Source organism: Lissotriton helveticus, chromosome 8 (genome assembly GCF_964261635.1).
Source record: "Lissotriton helveticus chromosome 8, aLisHel1.1, whole genome shotgun sequence".
Classification (NCBI taxonomy): domain Eukaryota; kingdom Metazoa; phylum Chordata; class Amphibia; order Caudata; family Salamandridae; genus Lissotriton; species Lissotriton helveticus.
The window spans coordinates 1,563,295,443-1,563,322,457 of record NC_136069.1 but is presented as its reverse complement, the minus strand read 5'-3'; the positions used below and the strand labels follow the sequence as shown (position 1 = coordinate 1,563,322,457).

Here is a 27,015-nt window from a genome sequence, read left to right as displayed (position 1 = left end):
TATTTTGTGGGCTTATAGCAGGTGTGTCCTTAATGTTGGTATTAGTTGTATGAGGATAGCAATTATGTAGCTGTTCTTTATCGTGTTCCTCATCCATGAGGCTAAGAAGGCATTATGATGGGTCTGTGTGTTTAGGTGGTGGAGACAGTAGTTGAGAGTGAGTTGATGTGTTGTTTTTGTAGTATAACCTTGTTGTGTAGTAGACATGGAGAGGTGAAGTTGTGAGGTGTGGCATGTTGCTTATTTTGTTTGCACCTGTTTAGGGTGAAAGGTGTATGAATTAGGGGTGGTGGTGCAGCATGTGGGTCATGTAGTAAAGTTCTTAGATGTGGTAGTAGAGAGAAAGCTTGGCAGTGGAGTTTGTTCATTTGTGAAATCTGAAAGGTGGGTGTATGTTTTTAGTTTGTGATGGAAAGTATTATGAGGTGTTGCACTTGATAGATTTTGTTGTGCTGGTGTCTGAGTTATGTTTTTGTTTCGAGGAGTATTGAAACTAGGTGCTGATGTATTTGTTTTATGCAATGGATTGGTTTGTATAGTATTGTTTGTGAGTGGATGTTGTAAGGTAAAGGGAGTGTTGATGTGTTTGTGAGTAGAGTGTATGTTGTGTGGATGGAGAAGAGTTAAGAGTGTTTGTCTTATACTTGATTTCTGCAAGAGGTCATATGTTTGGTGCAGTGGAGTAGAAGTGTTTTGTGGTTGTGTTATTGTGGTAGAAAAAAGCAGAGGTTGTTGGTTGGTGAAATGATGGAACACTGAGTATAGGTTTGTTAGTGTCAAAAAGGGGTCTGTTTGGAGTGATAGGTTAGTGGTATAGAATAGAGTTATATACTGTTTGTTGGTAATGGTGGAAATATGTGGTAGCCGGGATAGAAGGGTGTATAGGTTTGATATTTGGGTTTTATAGTGGGTGGTGAGGCATTGATCTTTGTCTTGGGTTAGTTTGTACTGAATTAGCAGGATACAGGTGCTGTGAGTGTGTTACTCTGGTTCTGGATGGGGTATGGTGGGTGCTGGTACATATGAAATTAGGCAGCATTTCTGGCCCTAGTCTTGACCAGTCTTGAACAGGCTAAACAGGCAATTGACATTTTCCTCTTCGCCCCTAGCCTCGAGGCCCAGGCTAAGACACCCTGAACCCTGGCCTTAAATAGCTCTAGTAAACAGGTGAGCCTTCCAGGCAATGGGAACCCTAGCCCTAACCCCAACTAATCACAACACTAGCCCTAAGCCGTAGAACCGCTAGGAGAGCAGTCTCTTACATCCAATCACAGCCCTAGTCCCACCTACATTGGATAGAAAGCCTAACCCCAACCCTATTCTAGGCACAGCAGCCAATAATACAGGAAACCCTAAACCCTATGTCCAACAGAAAGCCCAGCCCCAAGAACCATTCAGAAACTCTAAATCTATCCACCAATCAGATCACTAACTCTAAGCCCTACAACAATAGAACCACTGACCCAGTAACCATTCAGCACCCTCAAATACTCAACCAATGAGAACACTAACCCTAAACCAATTGAAACACCAGATATAACCACCAATCAGTGCACACATGTAGCATCCAATAGCACCCTATATAGGGTACCTCCAATGTCAGGCAATATATGTTGGCCAGGGGGCTGGAAGCTGCTCCTCAATTCAGAATCTCCCAGGAGACAGACAGGCTCAATCCACACTTTAGAGTTCTGCAGGTAAGGGCCTAAGAAACTTTTCCCTCTAACAATACTGTTCATCCAAAACTTTTACTCACTCTCCTACCCAAAAAAACAGGTTTACACTCCCTAAAAACATAACTTAAAAAACTAACAGCAGATTACTGCTGTCTCAGAGTACCCTCTGTTCAGTCTCTGATGTATAATATCTCTGTTGCTAAGGAAAAATGGGGGATTTAATCTAGTTTCACTGACTTACTAAGACATAAGAGGGGATGGGGTGGATAACTTAACACACAGGTCTGAGCACAGATCGAGGGAGAAACTAGGAAGGAAAATCAGGTAGTCTCGGGCAATTTTAAAAAACAACAGATTTTGGACTACAAAGCCCACAATTCAACAAGTAAAATAAAACAGTCACAGGCAAGTAAAAACTTCAAATAAAAAAAAAAAAAACAGGTGAAAAATGATGTAATCAAGGGTAGATAAAACCTCAAATTTGTAAACTGTAACAACCACAAGGAAAACAGGTGAAAATGATGCAATCACTGGTATAGGAAAATCGCCTTTTAAATTTCAAGAAAGAGACAGCACAAGTCTTCCTTCTTACCACCTCCTGGTCCTTGATTCACTGCAATCTTGGGCACAAGGAAACTGATGCTCACAAAATAGAGGTGAATATTTTGGGGTTCACTCAACAAACCCTTAAGGGGCCTGGGTAGGTTTGAGGGGAGGGAAGGAGGTGTGAGAATGATGTCTGAAAAATATTCTCATTCTGAAAAAGTCCATTTGAAGAAAGGACCAAAGGATAGCTCAATCAGCAGTCTCCTTTCACATTACCGGGTAAGAAAAATGTTCAGAAATGGATATAGTATGCTCATACGTGAGTCCCTTGCTCACTTTGCCACTGGATTCAGGCAAGCCGGGCTGAAGACGGCTGTAATGTCAGAAACCGGTCCTTGGAAGCTTGTTTCCGGTCCAGGGAAGGCATGGTTTGGCAGTTCGGGCTGGACTGTTCCCATGAGGCGCAGGGTCAGACTGATTTGCATATGGCCATGTCTGAACTGGGGTGGCAGAGTGGGATAAAGAACGGTGATGGATTAAACCCAGATCGGTTGACTGGTTGTGAGTGTTGGATTGGTTCAGATGCACCGTCCATCACCAACCCCTTTTGTACCGCTTTGTTTGCCATAAGTTGGCAGGGTATGCTCAGACGTGAGTCCCTTGCTCATTTTGCCACTGGATTCAAGCAAGCCGGGCTGAAGAGGGATGTAATGCCAGAAACCGGTCCTCGGAAGCTTGTTTCCGGTCCAGGGAAGGCATGGCTTGGCAGTTCGGGCTGGACTGTTCCCATGAGGCACAGGGTCAGACTGATTTGCATATGGCCATGTCTGAACTGGGGTGGAAGAGTGGGCTAAAGAACGGTGATGGATTAAACCCAGATCTGTTGACTGGGTGTGAGTTTTTGATTGGTTCAGATGCTCTGTCCATCACCACCCGCTTTTGTACCGCTAAAGTATTTACGCAGCACACATACAGTGAAAAAGTGTAAACACAACACAAGAAAAATCCCAAACTAATTTAGAAAAGTAGAACAAATTTTCACAAAGTATTTGACACCGAATGATAAATATCCAACTAGTAGAATCAGAGTTATGAATTTTTTCAATATGTGAGGTTCAATACAGCACCTAAAAGGTAAAAGCGCCAACCACAGACATCTGGTCGCAAGAGACTGGGTCAACATGAAAAGTTAAGGCTGACCGTGATAGAGCAATGTTCATACACAGGAAGTCAATCGGGGTGGTCAGCGCTTACCTTTAAACTTTAAAAAACAAAAAATGTCTAGGAAGGTGGCAGTTCAGCAGGGCAAGGTTGCAGGAATGACTGACTGAGGAGGGATCGTCATGGTCAGATGGCTGTGGGGCTTCGCCATTATGAAGATTTTTACCTTTGTCCTTAGTTGTCGACATGGAAGTTGAAAATCTCCAGTGGGATGAAGCAAAAGACGGTAGCCAAAGACAGTTCCATCGGGTTGGATACCCCTTTGGCCAGACATTTGCACCTCACACAGATAGGCAAGCAGATAGGTTTTGGTCTTCTCCTGGTTCTCAGAGCACTTATAGGCCAAATTCTTTCCTTGGTTTTGGGAAATGGCCATATGGGCACATTTAGCACTTCAACCAATGGTCTAGGAGTGGATGGAAAATTCTTGGGTGTGCAGGACTCACTCAGACAGGATTCAGGTGTGGGTTCAAGATGGTGGGAGCATGTTTTGTCCTTGTGGTTCTGAACAGAAGGGCAGCAAACTAGCTCTTGGAATCACATCTGGTTGTCCTGGGTAGAGATGTAGATGCAGGGCTGGCCTCCAAGGGTTCAAGGCAGGCTCCATGCAGCAGGACAGTCTTTCCAGGTACAGAAGCAGTCTGGCAGAGTCCACAGCATGTCACAGCAGCAGGCAGTCCTCTGACAGTCTGTAGTATTTTGTTCATGTCATTATCCTGCCATTATCTCCCTACCTGCTTAGCCAGTGTGAATGTGCTGTGTGCAGCATGGAATGTTGGTGTGATGATACAGTATGGAATGTTTGAGAGCCTGTGAGTGGAAGTTAACAGTTGGAGAATGGGCTGGTGCGGCTGCTACACAAGAACTCATCCACTAAAACTACATCATGCCTGTTGGACGTCTTACTACATATTTTAGCGATGAGGGTGGGATACAAACCCAAGCATGCAAAGCACAATAGATTTGGACTTCATTAAAACACACTCCTTTTATAGGTCCACTAGTAAATTGAACAGTGGGGCTTAAGGTCCTATTTGTATACCCCGAGGCCCTTCTTCTGGAAGGTGGGCAAAGTTTCTAGAAAGTTTCTTTGAAGTTTTTAGAGTTTCCTGACACCCATCTCTGGCTACAAGCTAGCTGCAGTGACAATACATGGTTGTTAGGCCTATTGTTAGGAGACAGGACATAGTCTATTTAGGTGCAAGTGAGGCTGTGCTCAGCTAATCGGCCCACCCTGCCAGTTGATTGCCCATTGAGGCTCAGCTTATCCCATTATTATTGTGTGACTGTCTGGAAGAAATTCAGAAAGTCCAACAGTCAGCAACACACAGTCATGTGGCCCATGACAGGCTGCAGACACAAAGGGCTAAGGTAGGAAAATGTCAACTTTATAAAAGTTGTATTTTCAGAATTATAATGAAAAATCCGACTTTACCATTAAAGAGGGATTATCATTAGAATTCCATGGGTACCAAACATTATATACCTACCTCCTCTCCATTAGGAATTGCAGCTTATTAAATGTTATAAGGAATCTCCAATGTTGTCCCATGGAGGGGTAGACGGTAGACCTCACAGTGGTAAAAAACGATTTTGGGAGTTTTTCACTACCGGGACATGTAAAACGTACAAGTACATGTCCTAACTTTAAATTGCCTTATGGGCTTCCCAGGGCCTATCTTAGGAGACATATGCAATAACAGGAGAGTTTATAGTTTGGAAAGGGGGTTAAATGCCAAGTTGACATGGCCATTTGAGACTGAATTTAGGCAACCATGGTACGCCTGGGACAGGTTTTAGAGTGCTACTTAGGTGGGTGGCCCTAAAACTACTGCTAGCCCACTGGTAGAATTTAATTTACAAGCCCTGAGTATATGGTACACCACTTTACAAGGGTTTTACTAGAATATTAAAAATGACAATTAGATATGTGCCATCCAAACCATGATAAGGGGAGTGAACACAAGCACATTATTACTAGCTTGCAGAAGTAAAAAGCACAGAGTCCTACGTCTAGCAGGTGCAAAAATAAACTGCACAAATGGGAGGCAAATAGACAACCTGTTTGGGAGAAGACAGCCCTAAGGATGACAGGTCTAACAACAGTAATCAACCTGAATTGTTAAAACAAAACAACTTATTTTTACCTTGCAAAAGATATATTGTACCCAAACTATCAAACCCAGATGTTCCATATTGCAAGGAATGCAAGCTAAGTAAGGCCAATGATGAACCTGTTTGTGATTTGCCCAGGTCTCAGTCAATTTTGGAAAGAGGCAACTCCAACATTATCTGCATTTTTTGCAAGATGTTATGGTAAGCTGAATTGTAATACTCTTTCAAAAAGAGCTAGTGTCTAGTACATTCATGCAACCCTTACAGAGGCTACTTCCTTTGTATCTGTTCCGATTGGTCAGAAGAAAAATAGATAAACATTTGCTGTAACCTGGTTTCCCACAGGTGAATGGCTTATATCAATTGTCTACACCAGAAAAACTGACAAAGAAAGTGACACTAAATCAAGAAATACCTTATTTGCAATGTTATATAGATTGGTGGGATTCCAATATTGCCCAATGATTGCATTATTACTAGATGTACCCCGTTATCTGGGTAAAGGCAGCAGCAAAACTCAAATCAGATACGGTATGTTTCAGGCCTGGTATGGGCAAATGTACAGAGGTAATCACTTAAAATTTGTATCTAAAGGTGATACGAGGACTAAAGAAGAAGAAAAAGAATACAAACCCAGTGTTCTGAAGCTCACAAAGTGCCTTTCCTACATGACTCCAGTCAAAACATCCAGGTTCATTTTTCCACCACTTCTGTATCCCAGCAATGCAGTTATCAGTTGAGCCTCCAAGAATGATGTCTGAAAAATATTCACTGGCTGGAAAAGTCCATTCGAAGTAAGGAGCATAGGACAGACTAATCAGCATTTCACCTTTACAATTGCCTATTAAGATAAATGTTGAACGCTGGATTACTCAAGAGAATAAAAAAGGCTTGAACTCTCACCCATTCATTTTCTTTTAAATTAGAATTTAGTCCCAGTCTCAACATATTTTAGAAAACAATTAGTACAAAATTATATTAACAGAGCACAAAAAGGTTTAAAACTTAAAATTATAAACATTGCAAAAGAAGTATTAAAACATGAGTTGACCAGCAATATGGAAATACATATTAGTATATAATTGCATGAAACAGAGCTAAAACAAATTCAAAATTAGAACAATATGGGAATGCCGATGAAGAATGGGTAAGATATTAGAAAGTGAACCGTTGACATTTTGGAGCCTTCTGTGATGAATAGATCTATCTTGTTGTACAATGGTCACAACATCACAATAGCCTTATTAAAGGTAGGACATTTAGAGGGTAAATGAAAAAAGTCACTTATTTTCACTCAAGGCCTTGGACGGGTGATACTTTAATTAGGGGAGTAAATGTGTTTGCTTACTTTTCTGGCACTTCAAGCTTGTACCTCATGTGATTCTGTAATTGGGGAATCGGGGATCTTATGGCATACAAAACTGTTTGAAATAATAAATAGAGGAGGAGACACAACTCATTAATGAGCAGTAGTTGGATACTGCAGTGCAGAACGGTTTTCTATGGAGTCCAGGACATTGTAAATAATTGGCAAGCTTATCTCACCAAGTAAGGAGTAATGACAGACTGCTCACAATCCAACAGTGGGAAAAAAGTTACCACTCTCTCTCAACATCTACCCTGGGTGTACCCTCAGGCAGTACTGGATTCATTCCTATTTTCCCCGTCCCTGGTTACAGAAGGCCTGATTTAATGTTTGGTGGACTGGTTACTTCATCACAAACATGATGGACATCCTCTCTGCCTTATTATATCCAGTGGCACTTGTAATACAGTGGACAAGATATCGATCACATTTGTGAGAGGAGTAAAACTTCTCCTGAACACTAAATAAGACCCACAGTCTCCTTTTTCTACTCCAGCATCATCTGTACCTTAATGACATTCAGTCTTCTCCACCATCTCCCTGGCAACTCTCCATCAAGCACAAGATTACTAATGTGCCATTAGGAACATGATGGCATTCAGCTTCCTTGTGATGTCTTCCAAACCAGAAGCCCATTATGTCCATGCCTGTTGGGATCCTTCCTCTCTTTTCTGTCATCTTCATCCTGACATCTTAATAACCTCCTTTACTAATGAGTAGTCATAAGCCCTAACAGGATATTTGCATCCTCTACACCATCCCTCGCCACCGTAACAAGTTTCAGGTTGCTAATGAAGTCATGGGTACAATTGTGAATGATACACAGATGTGTTTGTTACTGAGAGACTGAATTTACTAAATGTTTTCTAAAATCAAATAGTTTGAAAAAAGTAATGCAAAGTGTATCAATGACAAAGTAAGGAAAGTGTCTTTGATAGGTTCTGCAATTAATCAACAATATAACCAATACACTTCTTTAAATGATTGACACCTGCATTTTTTTATGTGTTGACCAACAGCATTTAATCAAATCATCTAGGTTAATTAACATCCAATACCAAATATAAATGAGACACGATCAAGTATTAAATCAAACAAATTCCTAATTTATGCAATGTTTATAACCAAATTCCACTACCTCCATCGTCAGCACCTTTCACTTTGTTTCTGACACCTGAAAAGACATCTTGTTTCAAAAGAAAGGTATGTATATCCTCTGAGGACATTTTGCTCATAGCACAAGCACAGCATGAGTCTAACCAGAGACTGAAAGCAATTTTGAGAAATTAAAGAGCTTAAGTAACTAGATAATCTAGACAAAACTTAAAAAGAAAAAGAAAAATGGTAGTACAATTACACTGCTGACACTGACAGGCATGGAGGCCCCAACTGTGCTCAAGTGCTGAAACACACACACAGGGAGAGTTTTTATACTTCAATTTGTTGGATACATAGTAATATATATGAGCCTGTTTTTTTGGATGGTTGAATCGATTACACTAGATTGTTCCAATGAGGTTCAGACCTGCTTTTAGTGCTGAGGAAGGTCCAGTTCAAATCTATCATTGAGGTCGAAATTTCAACTTTTCCTTTTTTAGGTCTCGGCATCGAGACCTATTGTCGCCGAGTTCACTCTCAAGGGAAGACAGAGCGGTGCAAGAGCCTACCAGGGTCTGTGGACGCGCACACACACAGGCAGGCAGGCAGGCACGCCCAGACACACACACACAGACAGACACACGCATGCACACACGCACACACACACACCCTCCCTCCCTCTCTGCCACCCCCCCCTCTACCCCCACTCACCGGGCTCTTTCCCTCTGCAGCGGGTCAGTCACGGCAGCAGGCAGACTCGTTGACTTCTCCGGCGATCTTCAGCTGATGTGCACGCCCACGCTGCGTCTCGTGCGCGCCCACCACGCTGTTTCGCGCCCGTTGATCCTCAGCTTGTGATCACTACTCCTTCTAACCCGGATTCTAAATTACTATTTCTTGGTTCTCTAACTCCACTCTGTTGATTCGTAACAAACTGATATTCAGCACATTTCACAGTCTCGCTTTTGCTTCTCATAAATACAATAAGATTATTTTAAGCAAATGTCTACCCTTCTTTTGGTCCTGTGCCTATTATGCTTCGGACTATAGAGTTTTAGAAAGTGTGGTGGAAGATTCCATGATATCGGCGGCGCACACAGTGCGGAACCTGGGTGTCATAGACATAGAAAAAGACTGCCCATGTGCCAACCTGTGTGCTGACTCCAGGTGTGTGTTAACGGACGGTCATTTTAAAACGTCGTCAGTAAATACATGTGAACTTAGAGATCACGTAAAATCACAGGCAAGACCTCGCAGCGTTCTTAACTCATGTCAGCATATCACAACCATATTGTTGGACAGGCCGCATGTTCGAGCTGTCCCCCCTCCCCGCAATGGGACCAGGACCCTGGCTCTCCCTGCATCCCCAGCCAGAGTCCACAAACGACCACCCGAAGTACCCTGCAATCCCTCCACTACAAGACACCAGCTCCGGACCCAGCTGGCCCGGGTCACCATCTACCCCACGACATCGACCCGGCCGCCATCTTGGGGCACTGCAGCACGAGGCCGCGTGGCCTCAACTCGACCCTCACCCTGGGCCCGACCGGCCCCGACATCGAGGCACCAACCTCCCCCCAGGAGGCAGAGTGACCACTTGGCGAGTCAATGGGAGAAGGAATCGTCAACGGCTCTCCTCCGCCAGGTGTCGATCACCCCCGGCCGCCTGGGCGCTGGCTCCACCCCCCTGCTGGGTGTCTGGACTCCCTCATCCCGGACCTCCCGGCCCCCAGGCGCGAGGGTCCGGACATCAAAGGGGACCAGACCTATAACTGGGGCAGGGCCAGACCAGGAAGGCAGTTGTATCCTGGAGTCGAGAGACCCGAGAAGAACTCATCCGTGACTTGGCCTGCTGGCGCTGCCGCGGCCCTCTGCCTCGTGAAACCATCGTCTTGGCCTGCTGGCGCTGCCGCGGCCCTCTGCCTCGTGAAACCATCGTCTTGGCCTGCTGGCGCTGCCGCGGCCCTCTGCCTCGTGAAACCATCGTCTTGGCCTGCTGGCGCTGCCGCGGCCCTCTGCCTCGTGAAACCATCGTCTTGGCCTGCTGGCGCTGCCGCGGCCCTCTGCCTCGTGAAACCATCGTCTTGGCCTGCTGGCGCTGCCGCGGCCCTCTGCCTCGTGAAACCATCGACTCGGCCTGCTGGCGCTGCCGCGGCCCTCTGCTTTATGAGACTATCACCTTGGCCTGCTGGCGCTGCCACGGCCCGATCCACAGACTCTCCAGCTCGAGGATTGTGAGCTCGCCTGTTACCGCTACCTGTACCGATCCGGTACCAAGACTGTCCCGCTACCCCCTTTCCCTACAGAGACTAGAAGTGAGAGGACCCCCGGGTCCAAGTTATCCTGTATCGTTGATATCCTTGCCTTAAGAACCTTATATAAAGCCTTGAACTCGACTTGGTGTGGTGCCTGTTTGTGGGGAGGGAGGGTACTTGTCTGTACGATCGCCGGAGACGGTCCCCCTCGGGGATCTCTCCCTCGGTATCCGGCCGACCCTCAGGGTCCCCGTCTAACATTGGTGGCCAGCGACGGGATCCGAACCTACGCATAATCGTACAGAAAGTCACTCGCCCCACCACACACAACAACCATGTCAATAGAGAGCGGAACAACGGAAAAATTTCAGATGGAAAAATTGGAAGACTACAACCACCGGGAACTGAAGCAATATTGCATAGAACTTGGACTTCCAACCACAGGTCTTAGCACAAAGGAAGACTTCAAACGAGCCCTGGAAGCTTGGGCAGAAACAGATACGGCCGTACCCCGAACACAAACAACCGAAACGAGCCCCGCACCAGCTAAAGAAAGAGTGGATCTCTCCCTGGAAGAGATCCGAGAAAGAGAAAAAACCAGACTCCACGAACTAGAACTTGCCCGACTTCGCTTGGATGGGGAACTCAAGCTGGCAGAACAAAAAATAACCCTGGAACACTTACGGCTCAGGGAAGAGCGGGAAGACAAGCAAAGACAGAGGGAGCTAGAGGAAAAGAGACTAGAGTACGAACATGAGCGCAATCTCAAAGCACTGGAGATTCAGAAACAGAATAAAGACCTCGGGCTCCCCGAACGACCGACCCCGTCTGCCTCGACCGAGCCCAAGGTTCACATCCCCAAAGATGTCATCCGGGAATACCACAAGAACGATGATATCCAGCAGTGGTTTAAAGCCTATGAGGTGGCAATGAGCTCCCACCGGATTCCCCGAAGCGATTGGGGAGCCGGATTATGGGGGAGGTTTGTCAACGAAGGGCGGGACGCCCTGCTGCAACTCCCGGACCAGCTAATGACCTCCTACGACCACATGAAGGCCGCCCTCCTCACTCGATACGGGCTCACACCTGAGATGTACCGCCAACGGTTCCGCGACTGCAAACGGATTCCGGGTACAACTTGGGTGGAGTACGTGAACTTTTTTAGCCGAGCCTTCGAGGGGTGGATCAAGGGCAACAAAGTAACCACCTACGAACAACTCTTTGACCTTATCGTATGGGAACACCTGTCGAACAACTGCTTCGTGGAGCTCCGGCAACACCTCCTGGACAGCAAGCTAACCGACCCTCGACAACTCGCCGCCGAAGCCGACCGGTGGGAAAGCACCCGAGTTGGCCGGAGCGCACCCAGCGAAGTATCCAGATCGTATCGCCCCCGAGGGGGAGGAGGAAGTCAGGGTCGGGGGAGAGACCCCGGCCCCTCGTCACCCCCCAGAAACCCCTCGACCCCGGTTGGCCGGGGAAGCCCTGCCGTCCGGGCCGGTTTCCGGGCCAACATTACGTGCCACAGGTGCCAGCGACCCGGCCACTACGCCAGTGATCCCAACTGCCCAAAGAATCCGAACACGACTCCCCGCCAAGTTGCAGCGGCGGCCCTAGGGGAAGAAATAATCCCGGAAGACCAAGAGGAGTACGAGACCGATCCCTCGGAATGGGCACCCGCCGCCATGGCACTGGTCTGCTTAGGGGAGAGAGACATGATTCCGCGGGCCCCCCTTCCCGCCAACACACAGAAGTACGGTCAATGGGTTAACATCAATGGTCGCCGGGCGGAAGCCCTCCGCGACACCGGGGCCAGTGTAACGGCGGTCCGACGCCACCTCGTCACTCCAGACCAAATCTTGCCGAACATTCTTTGCCCTGTTCGATCAGCCGACAACTCCGAAAGCCTATGCCACATGGCCTGCGTCCCCTTCGAGTGGGGAGGAGTAACAGGGATGTTGAAAGTAACTGTCCGCGATGATGCCCCCGTGGACTGCCTCCTAGGAAACGACCTTGAAAGCTCTCCCTGGGCAGCTGTCGAACGGAGGGAGCACCTGGGGATGCTTGGCCTCCCCGAATGGGTCTGCGTCACGACCCGGTCCATGACCGCCCGCGCGGTCCCCAGCCCAGAAGAGCCCGAGTGGCCAGAACCTCCTCCCGCGCTCATCCCAGAGGAGGCCGCCCCAGAAGCCATTCCCTTGACCCAAACCGAAGAAGGACCCGACCAGCTTCGGGACGTCCCTGACCTGGCACAATGGCGGCAGGAGGGAGGCCCCACGCAGGAACAATTCCGGGCCGAACAGAAAACATGTCCCTCTCTCGAAGGACTCCGGCAGCAAGCCCTGGCCCAGAGCACCGGGGATACCTCGGGGGCCCACTGGATCTACTGGGACCAAGACCTGCTCTACAGCGAGCAGAAAATTGCAGAACTAGGGGCCAGTCGGGTGCTGGTGGTGCCCCTTCGCTTCCGAGACTTCCTCCTGAACTTAGCCCACGATGTCCCCCTTGCCGGACACCTGGGGCAGGATAAAACCTACGACCGCCTGGTGACCCATTTTTTCTGGCCCCACATGCGGAAGGATGTCACCAACCACTGCAAGGCCTGCCCCACCTGCCAGGCCAGCGGAAAAAGTGGCCGAAAAATCAAAGCACCATTACAACCCTTTCCTGTCGTCACCACCCCGTTTGAACGAGTGGGAATAGACATTGTGGGGCCCCTCGACCCTCGAACAGCCCAAGGACACCGGTTCATCCTGGTCCTTGTAGACCACGCCACCCGCTATCCCGAGGCCATCCCTCTTCGGACTGTGACGGCCCCCGTGGTGGGCCGGGCCCTGATGGGGATCTTCTCCCGGGTGGGGTTCCCCCGGGAGGTCGTCAGTGACAGGGGCACGAACTTTATCTCCAGATATATGAAGTCCCTCTGGCAGCAATGCGGGGTCACCTACAAATTCACGACCCCCTATCACCCGCAAGGAAACGGACTGGTCGAGAGATTCAACCGCACCCTCAAAGGGATGATTATGGGTCTAGAAGAACCCCTTCGACGCCAGTGGGACGTACTGCTTCCATGCCTCCTGTTTGCCTATCGGGAGGTCCCGCAGAAGTCCCTCGGCTTCAGCCCCTTTGAACTACTGTACGGGCACCCCGTCCGGGGCCCCCTCAGCCTAGTCAAGGAAGGTTGGGAGCAGCCTCCCCAGAAAACTCCCCCGGACATCTACCGGTATCTCCTGGCTCTCCGCAACCAGACCCGGCGGTTCCGAGACACCGCCAAAGCCAACCTCGAGGCCAGTCAGGAGGACATGAAGAGGTGGTACGATCAGCACACGTCCTCCATTGAGTTCGAACCTGGACAACAGGTCTGGGTGATGTCCCCGGTTGAGCCCTGTGCCCTCCAAGACAGATGGTCCGGGCCCTTCAAGGTAATCGAACGCAAGGGGCCCGTCACCTATTTAATCGACATGGAGACTGCCCGGAACCCCCTACGGGTCCTCCATGCCAACAGGCTCAAACCCCATTTTGTGCGATCCGAACTCAGCCTCCTGATGGCTACCGATACTGGGACAGAAGAAGACTCCGAACCCCTTCCGGACTTACTGAGGGCCCTCGAGCAGGATGGCTCAGTGGAAGGGGTCCAGCTCTCCGAGGCCCTGTCCCCGGAGCAACGCCAAGACTGCCAAACGCTCCTGAGGCAGTTCGCCTCCCTGTTCTCCCTCACCCCCAGAGTCACCCCCTGGTGCCTCCACGATGTGGACACCGGGGACAGCCCTCCTATTCGACACCGAGCATACCGCGTACCAGACCGGGTACGAGCCTGCATCCAGACCGAGGTGTCCAAGATGCTGACCCTAGGAGTGATCGAACCCTCAGACAGTCCCTGGGCGAGCCCGGTCGTCCTGGTTCCCAAGGCAGCTGCCCCGGGCGTTGCCCCTGAGCTCCGGTTCTGCGTGGACTATCGAGGGCTGAATGCAGTTACCCGGACCGACGCTCATCCCATCCCCCGGGCAGACGAGCTAATTGACCGGATGGGGGCCGCCCGCTACCTGAGCATCTTCGACCTAACAGCGGGATACTGGCAGATCGGCCTCACCCCTAGGGCCCAAGAACGATCCGCCTTCTCTACCCCAGACGGGCACTACCACTTTAAAGTCATGCCCTTCGGCATGAAAAACGCCCCGGCAACGTTCCAACGGCTGGTAAACCAGGTACTGGCGGGCCTGGAAGACTTCAGCGCCGCCTACCTGGACGACATTGCTGTGTACAGCCACCAGTGGACCGACCACCTCCGCCACCTGTGGGAGGTTCTACACGCCCTCCAGCAAGCCGGGCTCACCATCAAGGCCAGCAAGTGCCAAGTTGGCCAAGGGTCCGTGACCTACCTGGGACACCAAGTGGGAAGCGGGCTGGTGGCCCCGCTCCAACTCAAGATCGCTGCCATCCAGGCCTGGCAACCCCCTACGATCCAAACGGAGGTCCGAGCCTTCCTGGGGCTCACCGGATACTACCGGCGGTTCGTGAAGGACTATGGCAGCATCGTGGGGCCCCTCACGGAGCTCACCTCCAAAAAGAGCCCCAAAACCGTCAACTGGACCCCGGCCTGCCAATCGGCCTTCGAAAAGCTAAAGACCGCCATGTGCACGGCCCCCGTGCTCCAGGCTCCCGACTACAGCCGGGAATTCATTGTGCAGACGGACGCCTCCGATCATGGTGTGGGGGCCGTCCTCTCCCAACTCAACGCCGAAGGGGTCGACCATCCGGTGGTCTTCATCAGCAGACGCCTCTTGCCCCGAGAACAGCGCTGGAGCACCATTGAGAGAGAGGCCTTCGCCGTAGTCTGGGCACTCAAGAAGCTCCGGCCATACCTCTTCGGCACCCACTTCCGGGTGCAAACAGACCACCGACCCCTGCAATGGCTGATGCAAATGCGGGGGGAAAACCCGAAGCTGTTGCGCTGGTCCATCTCCCTGCAGGGGATGGACTTCACGGTAGAACATCGTCCAGGCCAGGACCACGCCAACGCCGACGGCCTGTCACGCTTTTTCCGCCTCTGCGAGGAGAGTCCCCAGGAAGATGGCTGACTCTCCCCGCCTTCAGCTGGGGGGGACGCATGTTGGACAGGCCGCATGTTCGAGCTGTCCCCCCTCCCCGCAATGGGACCAGGACCCTGGCTCTCCCTGCATCCCCAGCCAGAGTCCACAAACGACCACCCGAAGTACCCTGCAATCCCTCCACTACAAGACACCAGCTCCGGACCCAGCTGGCCCGGGTCACCATCTACCCCACGACATCGACCCGGCCGCCATCTTGGGGCACTGCAGCACGAGGCCGCGTGGCCTCAACTCGACCCTCACCCTGGGCCCGACCGGCCCCGACATCGAGGCACCAACCTCCCCCCAGGAGGCAGAGTGACCACTTGGCGAGTCAATGGGAGAAGGAATCGTCAACGGCTCTCCTCCGCCAGGTGTCGATCACCCCCGGCCGCCTGGGCGCTGGCTCCACCCCCCTGCTGGGTGTCTGGACTCCCTCATCCCGGACCTCCCGGCCCCCAGGCGCGAGGGTCCGGACATCAAAGGGGACCAGACCTATAACTGGGGCAGGGCCAGACCAGGAAGGCAGTTGTATCCTGGAGTCGAGAGACCCGAGAAGAACTCATCCGTGACTTGGCCTGCTGGCGCTGCCGCGGCCCTCTGCCTCGTGAAACCATCGTCTTGGCCTGCTGGCGCTGCCGCGGCCCTCTGCCTCGTGAAACCATCGTCTTGGCCTGCTGGCGCTGCCGCGGCCCTCTGCCTCGTGAAACCATCGTCTTGGCCTGCTGGCGCTGCCGCGGCCCTCTGCCTCGTGAAACCATCGTCTTGGCCTGCTGGCGCTGCCGCGGCCCTCTGCCTCGTGAAACCATCGTCTTGGCCTGCTGGCGCTGCCGCGGCCCTCTGCCTCGTGAAACCATCGACTCGGCCTGCTGGCGCTGCCGCGGCCCTCTGCTTTATGAGACTATCACCTTGGCCTGCTGGCGCTGCCGCGGCCCGATCCACAGACTCTCCAGCTCGAGGATTGTGAGCTCGCCTGTTACCGCTACCTGTACCGATCCGGTACCAAGACTGTCCCGCTACCCCCTTTCCCTACAGAGACTAGAAGTGAGAGGACCCCCGGGTCCAAGTTATCCTGTATCGTTGATATCCTTGCCTTAAGAACCTTATATAAAGCCTTGAACTCGACTTGGTGTGGTGCCTGTTTGTGGGGAGGGAGGGTACTTGTCTGTACGATCGCCGGAGACGGTCCCCCTCGGGGATCTCTCCCTCGGTATCCGGCCGACCCTCAGGGTCCCCGTCTAACACATATGTTATTAACTATACAATATACCTAAAAGCTATTCGTTCCCCACAAACGTGTTTGGACGGTTTTTGAAACAATGTGTTCTAAATAATAGTAAAAATACAAAGATTTAAACATCACATAGTGTATGGTGTTATCAGGCTGGCTCATGCAGAGGGAAAACTCAAACCTTCCCTTACAAGACGGGAGCCGCACTGTTCCACGTCCCACTGTAGCGAACCCCACTGTTGCAGTCCTTTTTTTAGGTCTCGGCAGCGAGACCTATTGTTGTTAAAATGCCTCCCAAGGGGGACAGACAGGTGCACGAGCCGCTTAGGGTATGTGGACGCGCTTTGCGTGCATGCGCACACACACAGCGTTACTGAAGGCCGAAGGCACTCACAAACGCGCATACACACAGCATACACACACAGGCGCACGCACACACACACACACACACACCGCCGCCGCCCCCCACGCACACAAACACACACACACGCCGCCACCCCCCCACAATTAAGCCCCACTTACCGCATCAGCGGCCTCAGCCTCCACTCCTGATGTCTGCTGCCACCGCGGAGGCTTCTCGCATAAGAATGCAGAACTGGATGAGATCCCTCGACTCTGGGAGCACCCTGCAGATCCGAAGCGTCCGCCATCCATGAGGTCGCTGTAACTGCGGCCTGCATCGGGCCTCTGGCCGGTCCACACCGCGGGGGCTCCTCGTCCTCTCAGGCAGCGGCTGCTCACTGCTGTGCACGTGTGCGCCCCTGTTGACCCTCACGCCCGACCCCAGGTCTGCCCAGTAGAACGGCGCTCACTTCATCCCTCTGTGAGGCAGAAGGTGAGTGTGAATACAGAGTGCGCAGAGTGCAGAGTGTGAAGTAGTGAGTGCAGAGTGAGTATGCAGAGTGAGTGTGCAGAGTGCAGAGTAGTGAGTGCAGAGTGTGAGTGCAGAGTGAGTGTGCAGAGTGCAGAGTGAGTGTGCAGAGTAGTGAGTGTGCAGAGTAGTGAGTGCAGAGTAGTGAGTGCAGAGTAGTGAGTAGAGTGAGTGTGCAGAGTAGTGAGTGCAGAGTAGTGAGTGCAGAGTGCAGAGTAGTGAGTGCAGAGTAGTGAGTGTGCAGAGTAGTGAGTGTGCAGAGTAGTGAGTGTGCAGAGTAGTGAGTGTGCAGACTAGTGAGTACAGAGTGTGAGTGCAGAGTGTGAGTCCAGAGTGCAGAGTGAGTGTGCAGAGTAGTGAGTGTGCAGAGTGAGTGTGCAGAGTAGTGAGTGCAGAGTAGTGAGTGCAGAGTAGTGAGTGCAGAGTAGTGAGTGCAGACTGCAGAGTAGTGAGTGCAGAGTAGTGAGTGCAGAGTAGTGAGTGCAGACTGAGTGTGCAGAGCAGTGAGTGCAGAGTGAGTGTGAAGAGTGAATGTGCAGAGTGAGTGTGCAGAGTGAGTGTGCAGAGTGAGTGTGCAGAGTAGTGAGTGCAGAGTAGTGAGTGCAGAGTAGTGAGTGCAGAGTGCAGAGTAGTGAGTGCAGAGTAGTGAGTGTGTAGAGTAGGGAGTGCAGAGTAGGGAGTGCAGAGTAGGGATTGCAGAGTAGGGAGTGCAGAGTAGGGAGTGCAGAGTAGGGAGTGCAGAGTTGTGAGTGCAGAGTGCAGAGTAGTGAGTGCAGAGTAGTGAGTGCAGAGTAGTGAGTGTGTCAAGTAGGGAGTGCAGAGTAGGGAGTGCAGAGTAGGGATTGCAGAGTAGGGATTGCAGAGTAGGGAGTGCAGAGTAGGGAGTGCAGAGTAGGGAGTGCAGAGTTGTGAGTGCAGAGTGCAGAGTAGTGAGTGCAGAGTAGTGAGTGCAGAGTAGTGAGTGCAGAGTAGTGAGTGAAGAGTAGTGAGTGAAGAGTGCAGAGTAGTGAGTGCAGAGTGCAGAGTAGTGAGTGCAGAGTAGTGAGTGCAGAGTAGTAAGTGCAGAGTAGTGAGTGCAGAGTGCAGAGTAGTGAGTGCAGAGTAGTGAGTGCAGAGTGCAGAGTAGTGAGTGCAGAGTAGTGAGTGCAGAGTAGTGAGTGCAGAGTGCAGAGTAGTGAGTGCAGAGTAGTGAGTGCAGAGTAGTGAGTGTGGAGTAGTGAGTGCAGAGTAGTGAGTGCAGAGTGCAGAGTAGTGAGAGCAGAGTAGTGAGTGTAGAGTGCAGAGTAGTGAGTGCAGAGTAGTGAGTGCAGAGTTGTGAGTGCAGAGTTGTGAGTGCAGAGTTGTGAGTGCAGAGTGCAGAGCAGTGAGTGCAGATTGCAGAGTAGTGAGTGCAGAGTGCAGAGTAGTGAGTGCAGAGTAGTGAGTGCAGAGTAGTGAGTGCAGAGTAGTGAGTGCAGAGTAGTGAGTGCAGAGTGCAGAGTAGTGAGGCAGAGTAGTGAGTGCAGAGTAGTGAGTACAGAGTATTGAGTGCAGATTAGTGAGTGCAGAGTAGTGAGTGCAGAGTGCAGAGTAGTGAGGCAGAGTAGTGAGTGCAGAGTAGTGAGTGCAGAGTAGTGAGTGCAGAGTGCAGAGTAGTGAGTGAAGAGTAGTTAGTGCAGAGTAGTGAGTGCAGAGTGCAGAGTAGTGAGTGCAGAGTAGTGAGTGCAGAGTTGTGAGTGCAGAGTAGTGAGTGCAGAGTTGTGAGTGCAGAGTAGTGAGTGCAGAGTAGTGAGAGCAGAGTGTGAGTGTAGAGTGTGAGTGCAGAGTGCAGAGTAGTGAGTGCAGAGTAGTGAGTGCAGAGTTGTGAGTGCAGAGTAGTGAGTGCAGAGTGCAGAGTAGTGAGTGCAGAGTAGTGAGGGCAGAGTACAGAGTAGTGAGGGCAGAGTAGTGAGTGCAGAGTAGTGAGTGCAGAGTTGTTAGTGCAGAGTTGTGAGTGTGTAGAGTAGTGAGTGCAGAGTGCAGAGTAGTGAGTGCAGAGTAGTGAGTGCAGAGTGCAGAGTAGTTAGTGCAGAGTGCAGAGTAGTGAGTGCAGAGTAGTGAGTGCAGAGTGCAGAGTAGTGAGTGCAGAGTAGTGAGTGCAGAGTAGTGAGTGCAGAGTAGTGAGTGCAGAGTTGTGAGTGCAGAGTTGTGAGTGCAGAGTTGGGAGTGTGCAGAGTAGTAAGTGTGCAGAGTAGTGAGTGTGCAGAGTAGTGAATGCAGAGTCGTGAGTGCAGAGTAGTGAGTGCAGAGTGCCGAGTAGTGAGGGCAGAGTGCCGAGTAGTGAGGGCAGAGTGCCGAGTAGTGAGTGCCGAGTAGTGAGTGCAGAGTACTGAGTGCATAGTAGTGAGTGCAGAGTAGTGAGTGCAGAGTGCAGGGTAGTGAGTGCAGAGTGCAGAGTAGTGAGTGTAGAGTGCTGAGTAGTGAGTGCAGAGTAGTGAGTGCAGAGTAGTGAGTGCAGAGTAGTGAGAGCAGAGTGTGAGTGCAGAGTTGTGAGTGCTGAGTTGTGAGTGCAGAGTTGTGAGTGCAGAGTTGTGAGTGCAGAGTTGTGAGTGCAGAGTTGTGAGTGCAGAGTTTTAGGTGCAGAGTTGTAAGTGCAGAGTTGTGAGTGCAGAGTAGTGAGTGTGCAGAGTAGTGAGTGCAGAGTAGTGAGTGCAGAGTTGTGAGTGCAGAGTGCAGAGTAGTGAGTGCAGAGTAGTGAGTGCAGAGTAGTGAGTGCAGAGTAGGGAGTGCAGAGTAGTGAGTGCAGAGTAGTGAGTGCAGAGTAGTGAGTGCAGAGTGCAGAGTAGTGAGTGCAAAGTGCAGAGTAGTGAGTGCAGAGTGCAGAGTGCAGAGTAGTGAGTGCAGAGTAGTGAGTGAAGAGTAGTGAGTGAAGAGTGCAGAGTAGTGAGTGCAGAGTGCAGAGTAGTGAGTGCAGAGTAGTGAGTGCAGAGTAGTAAGTGCAGAGTAGTGAGTGCAGAGTGCAGAGTAGTGAGTGCAGAGTAGTGAGTGCAGAGTAGTGAGTGCAGAGTGCAGAGTAGTGAGTGCAGAGTAGTGAGTGCAGAGTAGTGAGTGCAGAGTGCAGAGTAGTGAGTGCAGAGTAGTGAGTGCAGAGTAGTGAGTGTGGAGTAGTGAGTGCAGAGTAGTGAGTGCAGAGTGCAGAGTAGTGAGAGCAGAGTAGTGAGTGTAGAGTGCAGAGTAGTGAGTGCAGAGTAGTGAGTGCAGAGTTGTGAGTGCAGAGTTGTGAGTGCAGAGTTGTGAGTGCAGAGCAGTGAGTGCAGAGTGCAGAGTAGTGAGAGCAGAGTGCAGAGTAGTGAGTGCAGAGTAGTAGTGAGTGCAGAGTAGTGAGTGCAGAGTAGTGAGTGCAGAGTAGTGAGTGCAGAGTAGTGAGTGCAGAGTGCAGAGTAGTGAGGCAGAGTAGTGAGTGCAGAGTAGTGAGTGCAGAGTAGTGAGTGCAGAGTGCAGAGTAGTGAGGCAGAGTAGTGAGTGCAGAGTAGTGAGTGCAGAGTAGTGAGTGCAGAGTGCAGAGTAGTGAGTGAAGAGTAGTGAGTGCAGAGTAGTGAGTGCAGAGTGCAGAGTAGTGAGTGCAGAGTAGTAAGTGCAGAGTTGTGAGTGCAGAGTAGTGAGTGCAGAGTTGTGAGTGCAGAGTAGTGAGTGCAGAGTAGTGAGAGCAGAGTTGTGAGTGTATAGAGTAGTGAGTGCAGAGTAGTGAGTGCAGAGTAGTGAGTGCAGAGTTGTGAGTGTGTTGAGTAGTGAGTGCAGAGTAGTGAGTGCAGAGTAGTGCATGCAGAGTAGTGAGTGCAGAGTGCAGAGTAGTGAGTGCAGAGTAGTGAGTGCAGAGTACAGAGTAGTGAGTGCAGAGTAGTGAGTGCAGAGTAGTGAGTGCAGAGTAGTGAGTGCAGAGTAGTGAGTGCAGAGTTGTTAGTGCAGAGTTGTGAGTGTGTAGAGTAGTGAGTGCAGAGTGCAGAGTAGTGAGTGCAGAGTAGTGAGTGCAGAGTGCAGAGTAGTTAGTGCAGAGTGCAGAGTAGTGAGTGCAGAGTAGTGAGTGCAGAGTGCAGAGTAGTAAGTGCAGAGTAGTGAGTGCAGAGTAGTGAGTGCAGAGTTGTGAGTGCAGAGTTGTGAGTGCAGAGTTGTGAGTGTGCAGAGTAGTGAGTGTGCAGAGTAGTGAGTGTGCAGAGTAGTGAGTGCAGAGTCGTGAGTGCAGAGTAGTGAGTGCAGAGTGCCGAGTAGTGAGGGCAGAGTGCCGAGTAGTGAGTGCAGAGAGCTGAGTAGTGAGTGCCGAGTAGTGAGTGCCGAGTAGTGAGTGCAGAGTACTGAGTGCATAGTAGTGAGTGCAGAGTGCTGAGTAGTGAGTGCAGAGTAGTGAGTGCAGAGTAGTGAGTGCAGAGTGCAGAGGAGTGAGTACAGAGTAGTGAGTGCAGAGTAGTGAGTGCAGAGTGCAGAGTAGTGAGAGCAGAGTGTGAGTGCAGAGTTGTGAGTGCTGAGTTGTGAGTGCAGAGTTGTGAGTGCAGAGTTGTGAGTGCAGAGTTGTGAGTGCAGAGATGTGAGTGCAGAGTTGTGAGTGCAGAGTTGTGAGTGCAGAGTTTTAGGTGCAGAGTTGTAAGTGCAGAGTTGTGAGTGCAGAGTAGTGAGTGTGCAGAGTAGTGAGTGCAGAGTGCAGAGTAGTGAGTGGAGAGTAGTGAGTGCAGAGTAGTGAGTGCAGAGTAGTGAGTGCAGAGTAGTGAGTGCAGAGTTGTGAGTGCAGAGTACAGAGTAGTGAGTGCAGAGTAGTGAGTACAGAGTAGTGAGTGCAGAGTGCAGAGTAGTGAGTGCAGAGTGCAGAGTAGTGAGTGCAGAGTAGTGAGTGCAGAGTACAGAGTAGTGAGTGCAGAGTTGTGAGTGCAGAGTTGTGAGTGTGTAGAGTAGTGAGTGCAGAGTAGTGAGTGCAGAGTAGTGAGTGCAGAGTTGTGAGCGCAGAGTTGTGAGTGTATAGAGTAGTGAGTGCAGAGTAGTGAGTGCAGAGTAGTGAGTGCAGAGTTGTGAGTGTGTTGAGTAGTGAGTGCAGAGTAGTGAGTGCAGAGTAGTGCGTGCAGAGTAGTGAGTGCAGAGTGCAGAGTAGTGAGGCAGAGTAGTGAGTGCAGAGTAGTGAGTGCAGAGTGCAGAGTAGTGAGTGCAGAGTAGTGAGTGCAGAGTAGTGAGTGCAGAGTGCAGAGTAGTGAGTGCAGAGTAGTGAGTGCAGAGTTGTGAGTGCAGAGTAGTGAGTGCAGAGTTGTGAGTGCAGAGTAGTGAGTGCAGAGAAGTGAGTGCAGAGTGTGAGTGTAGAGCGTGAGTGCAGAGTAGTGAGTGCAGAGTAGTGAGTGCAGAGTAGTGAGTGCAGAGTGCAGAGTAGTGAGTGCAGAGTGCAGAGTAGTGAGTGCAGAGTAGTGAGGGCAGAGTGCAGAGTAGTGAGGGCAGAGTGCAGAGTAGTGAGTGCAGAGTAGTGAGTGCAGAGTTGTGAGTGCAGAGTTGTGAGTGTGTAGAGTAGTGAGTGCAGAGTGCAGAGTAGTGAGTGCAGAGTGCAGAGTAGTTAGTGCAGAGTGCAGAGTAGTGAGTGCAGAGTGCAGAGTAGTGAGTGCAGAGTAGTGAGTGCAGAGTAGTGGGTGCAGAGTTGTGAGTGCAGAGTTGTGAGTGCAGAGTTGTAAGTGTGCAGAGTAGTGAGTGTGCAGAGTAGTGAGTGCAGAGTTGTGAGTACAGAGTAGTGAGTGCAGAGTGCCGAGTAGTGAGGGCAGAGTGCCGAGTAGTGAGTGCAGAAAGCTGAGTAGTGAGTGCCGAGTAGCGAGTGCCGAGTAGTGAGTGCAGAGTAGTGAGTGGAGAGTAGTGCCGGCAGAGTGCAGAGTAGTGAGTGCAGAGTGCAGAGTAGTGAGTGTAGAGTGCAGAGTAGTGAGTGCAGAGTAGTGAGTGCAGAGTAGTGAGTGCAGAGTGCTGGGTAGTGAGTGCAGAGTTGTGAGTGTGTAGAGTAGTGAGTGCAGAGTAGTGAGTGCAGAGTAGTGAGTGCAGAGTTGTGAGTGCAGAGTTGTGAGTGTGTAGAGTAGTGAGTGCAGAGTAGAGAGTGCAGAGTACTGAGTGCAGAGTTGTGAGTGTGTAGAGTAGTGAGTGCAGAGTAGTGTGTGCAGAGGAGTGAGTGTGTAGAGTAGTGAGTGCAGAGTAGTGAGTGCAGAGTAGTGAGTGCAAAGTTGTGAGTGCAGAGTAGTGAGTGCAGAGTGCAGAGTAGTGAGTGCAGAGTAGTGAGTGCAGAGTAGTGAGTGCAGAGTGGTGAGTGCAGAGTAGTGAGTGCAGAGTAGTGAGTGCAGAGTTGTGAGTGCAGAGTGCAGAGTAGTGAGCGCAGAGTAGTGAGTGCAGAGTGCAGAGTAGTGAGTGCAGAGTGCAGAGTAGTGAGTGCAGAGTAGTGAGTGCAGAGTAGTGAGTGCAGAGTAGTGAGTGCAGAGTAGTGAGTGCAGAGTTGTGAGTGCAGAGTTGTGAGTGCAGAGTTGTGAGTGTGCAGAGTAGTGAGTGTGCAGAGTAGTGAGTGTGCAGAGTAGTGAGTGCAGAGTTGTGAGTGCAGAGTAGTGAGTGCAGAGTGCCGAGTAGTGAGGGCAGAGTGCAGAGTAGTGAGTGCAGAGAGCTGAGTAGTGAGTGCCGAGTAGTGAGTGCCGAGTAGTGAGTGCAGAGTAGTGAGTGCAAAGTGCAGAGTAGTGAGGGCAGAGTGCAGAGTAGTGAGTGTAGAGTGCAGAGTAGTGAGTGCAGACAAGTAAGTGCAGAGTAGTGAGTGCAGAGTGCAGAGTAGAGAGTGCAGAGTAGTGAGTGCAGAGTGCAGAGTAGTGAGAGCAGAGTTGTGAGTGCAGAGTTGTGAGTGCTGAGTTGTGAGTGCAGAGTTGTGAGTGTGTAGAGTAGTGAGTGCTGAGTTGCGAGTTCAGACTTTTGGGTGCAGAGTTGTAAGTGCAGAGTTGTGAGTGCAGAGTAGTGAGTGTGCAGAGTAGTGAGTGCAGAGTAGTGAGTGCAGAGTAGTGAGTGCAGAGTTGTGAGTGCAGAGTTGTGAGTGTGTAGAGTAGTGAGTGCAGAGTGCAGAGTAGTGAGTGCAGAGTAGTGAGTGCAGAGTGCAGAGTAGTTAGTGCAGAGTGCAGAGTAGTGAGTGCAGAGTACTGAGTGCAGAGTGCAGAGTAGTGAGTGCAGAGTAGTGAGTGCAGAGTAGTGAGTGCAGAGTTGTGAATGCAGAGTTGTGAGTGCAGAGTTGTGAGTGTGCAGAGTAGTGAGTGTGCAGAGTAGTGAGTGCAGAGTTGTGAGTGCAGAGTAGTGAGTGCAGAGTGCCGAGTAGTGAGGGCAGAGTGCCGAGTAGTGAGTGCAGAAAGCTGAGTAGTGAGTGCCGAGTAGTGAGTGCCGAGTAGTGAGTGCAGAGTAGTAAGTGGAGAGTAGTGAGTGCAGAGTGCAGAGTAGTGAGTGCAGAGTGAAGAGTAGTGAGTGTAGAGTGCAGAGTAGTGAGTGCAGAGTAGTGAGTGCAGAGTAGTGAGTGCAGAGTGCAGAGTAGTGAGTGCAGAGTTGTGAGTGTGTAGAGTAGTGAGTGCAGAGTAGTCAGTGCAGAGTAGTGAGTGCAGAGTTGTGAGTGCAGAGTTGTGAGTGTGTAGAGTAGTGAGTGCAGAGTTGTGTGTGCAGAGGAGTGAGTGTGTAGAGTAGTGAGTGCAGAGTAGTGAGTGCAAAGTTGTGAGTGCAGAGTAGTGAGTGCAGAGTGCAGAGTAGTGACTGCAGAGTAGTGAGTGCAGAGTAGTGAGTGCAGAGTGGTGAGTGCAGAGTAGTGAGTGCAGAGTAGTGAGTGCAGAGTTGTGAGTGCAGAGTAGTGAGTGTGCAGAGTAGTGAGTGCAGAGTAGTGAGTGCAGAGTAGTGAGTGCAGAGTTGTGAGTGCAGAGTTGTGAGTGTGTAGAGTAGTGAGTGCAGAGTGCAGAGTAGTTAGTGCAGAGTGCAGAGTAGTGAGTGCAGAGTAGTGAGTGCAGAGTGCAGAGTAGTGAGTGCAGAGTAGTGAGTGCAGAGTAGTGAGTGCAGAGTTGTGAGTGCAGAGTTGTGAGTGCAGAGTTGTGAGTGCAGAGTTGTGAGTGTGCAGAGTAGTGAGTGTGCAGAGTAGTGAGTGCAGAGTTGTGAGTGCAGAGTAGTGAGTGCAGAGTGCCGAGTAGTGAGGGCAGAGTGCCGAGTAGTGAGTGCAGAAAGCTGAGTAGTGAGTGCCGAGTAGTGAGTGCCGAGTAGTGAGTGCAGAGTAGTAAGTGGAGAGTAGTGAGTGCAGAGTGCAGAGTAGTGAGTGCAGAGTGCAGAGTAGTGAGTGTAGAGTGCAGAGTAGTGAGTGCAGAGTAGTGAGTGCAGAGTAGTGAGTGCAGAGTGCAGAGTAGTGAGTGCAGAGTTGTGAGTGTGTAGAGTAGTGAGTGCAGAGTAGTCAGTGCAGAGTAGTGAGTGCAGAGTTGTGAGTGCAGAGTTGTGAGTGTGTAGAGTAGTGAGTGCAGAGTTGTGTGTGCAGAGGAGTGAGTGTGTAGAGTAGTGAGTACAGAGTAGTGAGTGCAGAGTAGTGAGTGCAAAGTTGTGAGTGCAGAGTAGTGAGTGCAGAGTGCAGAGTAGTGAGTGCAGAGTAGTGAGTGCAGAGTGGTGAGTGCAGAGTAGTGAGTGCAGAGTAGTGAGTGCAGAGTTGTGAGTGCAGAGTGCAGAGTAGTGAGTGCAGAGTAGTGAGTGCAGAGTAGTGAGTGCAGAGTGCAGAGTAGTGAGTGCAGAGTAGTGAGTGCAGAGTAGTGAGTGCAGAGTTGTGAGTGCAGAGTTGTGAGTACAGAGTTGTGAGTGCAGAGTTGTGAGTGTGCAGAGTAGTGAGTGTGCAGAGTAGTGAGTGCGCAGAGTAGTGAGTGCAGAGTTGTGAGTGCAGAGTAGTGAGTGCAGAGTGCCGAGTAGTGAGGGCAGAGTGCCGAGTAGTGAGTGCAGAGAGCTGAGTAGTGAGTGCCGTGTAGTGAGTGCCGAGTAGTGAGTGCAGAGTAGTGAGTTCAGAGTAGTGAGTGCAGAGTGCAGAGTAGTGAGTGCAGAGTGCAGAGTAGTGAGTGTAGAGTGCAGAGTAGTGAGTGCAGACAAGTAAGTGCAGAGTAGTGAGTGCAGAGTGCAGAGTAGAGAGTGCAGAGTAGTGAGTGCAGAGTGCAGAGTAGTGAGAGCAGAGTTGTGAGTGCAGAGTTGTGAGTGCTGAGTTGTGAGTGCAGAGTTGTGAGTGTGTAGAGTAGTGAGTGCAGAGTTGCGAGTTCAGAGTTTTGGGTGCAGAGTTGTAAGTGCAGAGTTGTGAGTGCAGAGTAGTGAGTGTGCAGAGTAGTGAGTGTGCAGAGTAGTGAGTGTGCAGAGTAGTGAGTGCAGAGTGCAGAGTAGTGAGCGGAGAGTAGTGAGTGCAGAGTAGTGAGTGCAGAGTAGTGAGTGCAGAGTTGTGAGTGCAGAGTGCAGAGTAGTGAGTGCAGAGTAGTGAGTGCAGAGTGCAGAGTAGTGAGTGCAGAGTGCACAGTAGTGAGTGCAGAGTGCAGAGTAGTGAGTGCAGAGTAGTGAGTGCAGAGTACAGAGTAG

The 27,015-nt window shown here is 50.7% G+C and overlaps 1 protein-coding gene across 1 annotated transcript in view; it reads right to left on the bottom strand.

Annotated features, from left to right (window-relative positions):
• Nucleotides 1-27,015, bottom strand: part of LOC144772056 (nicotinamide N-methyltransferase-like) — a 123,696-nt gene that overhangs the window by 38,149 nt on the left and 58,532 nt on the right. Inside the window, exon 2 of the mRNA XM_078656249.1 lies at nucleotides 6,192-6,399. Within this exon, the coding sequence (XP_078512375.1) occupies nucleotides 6,192-6,399 (208 nt within the window). The remainder of the gene's footprint in view (nucleotides 1-6,191; nucleotides 6,400-27,015) is intronic.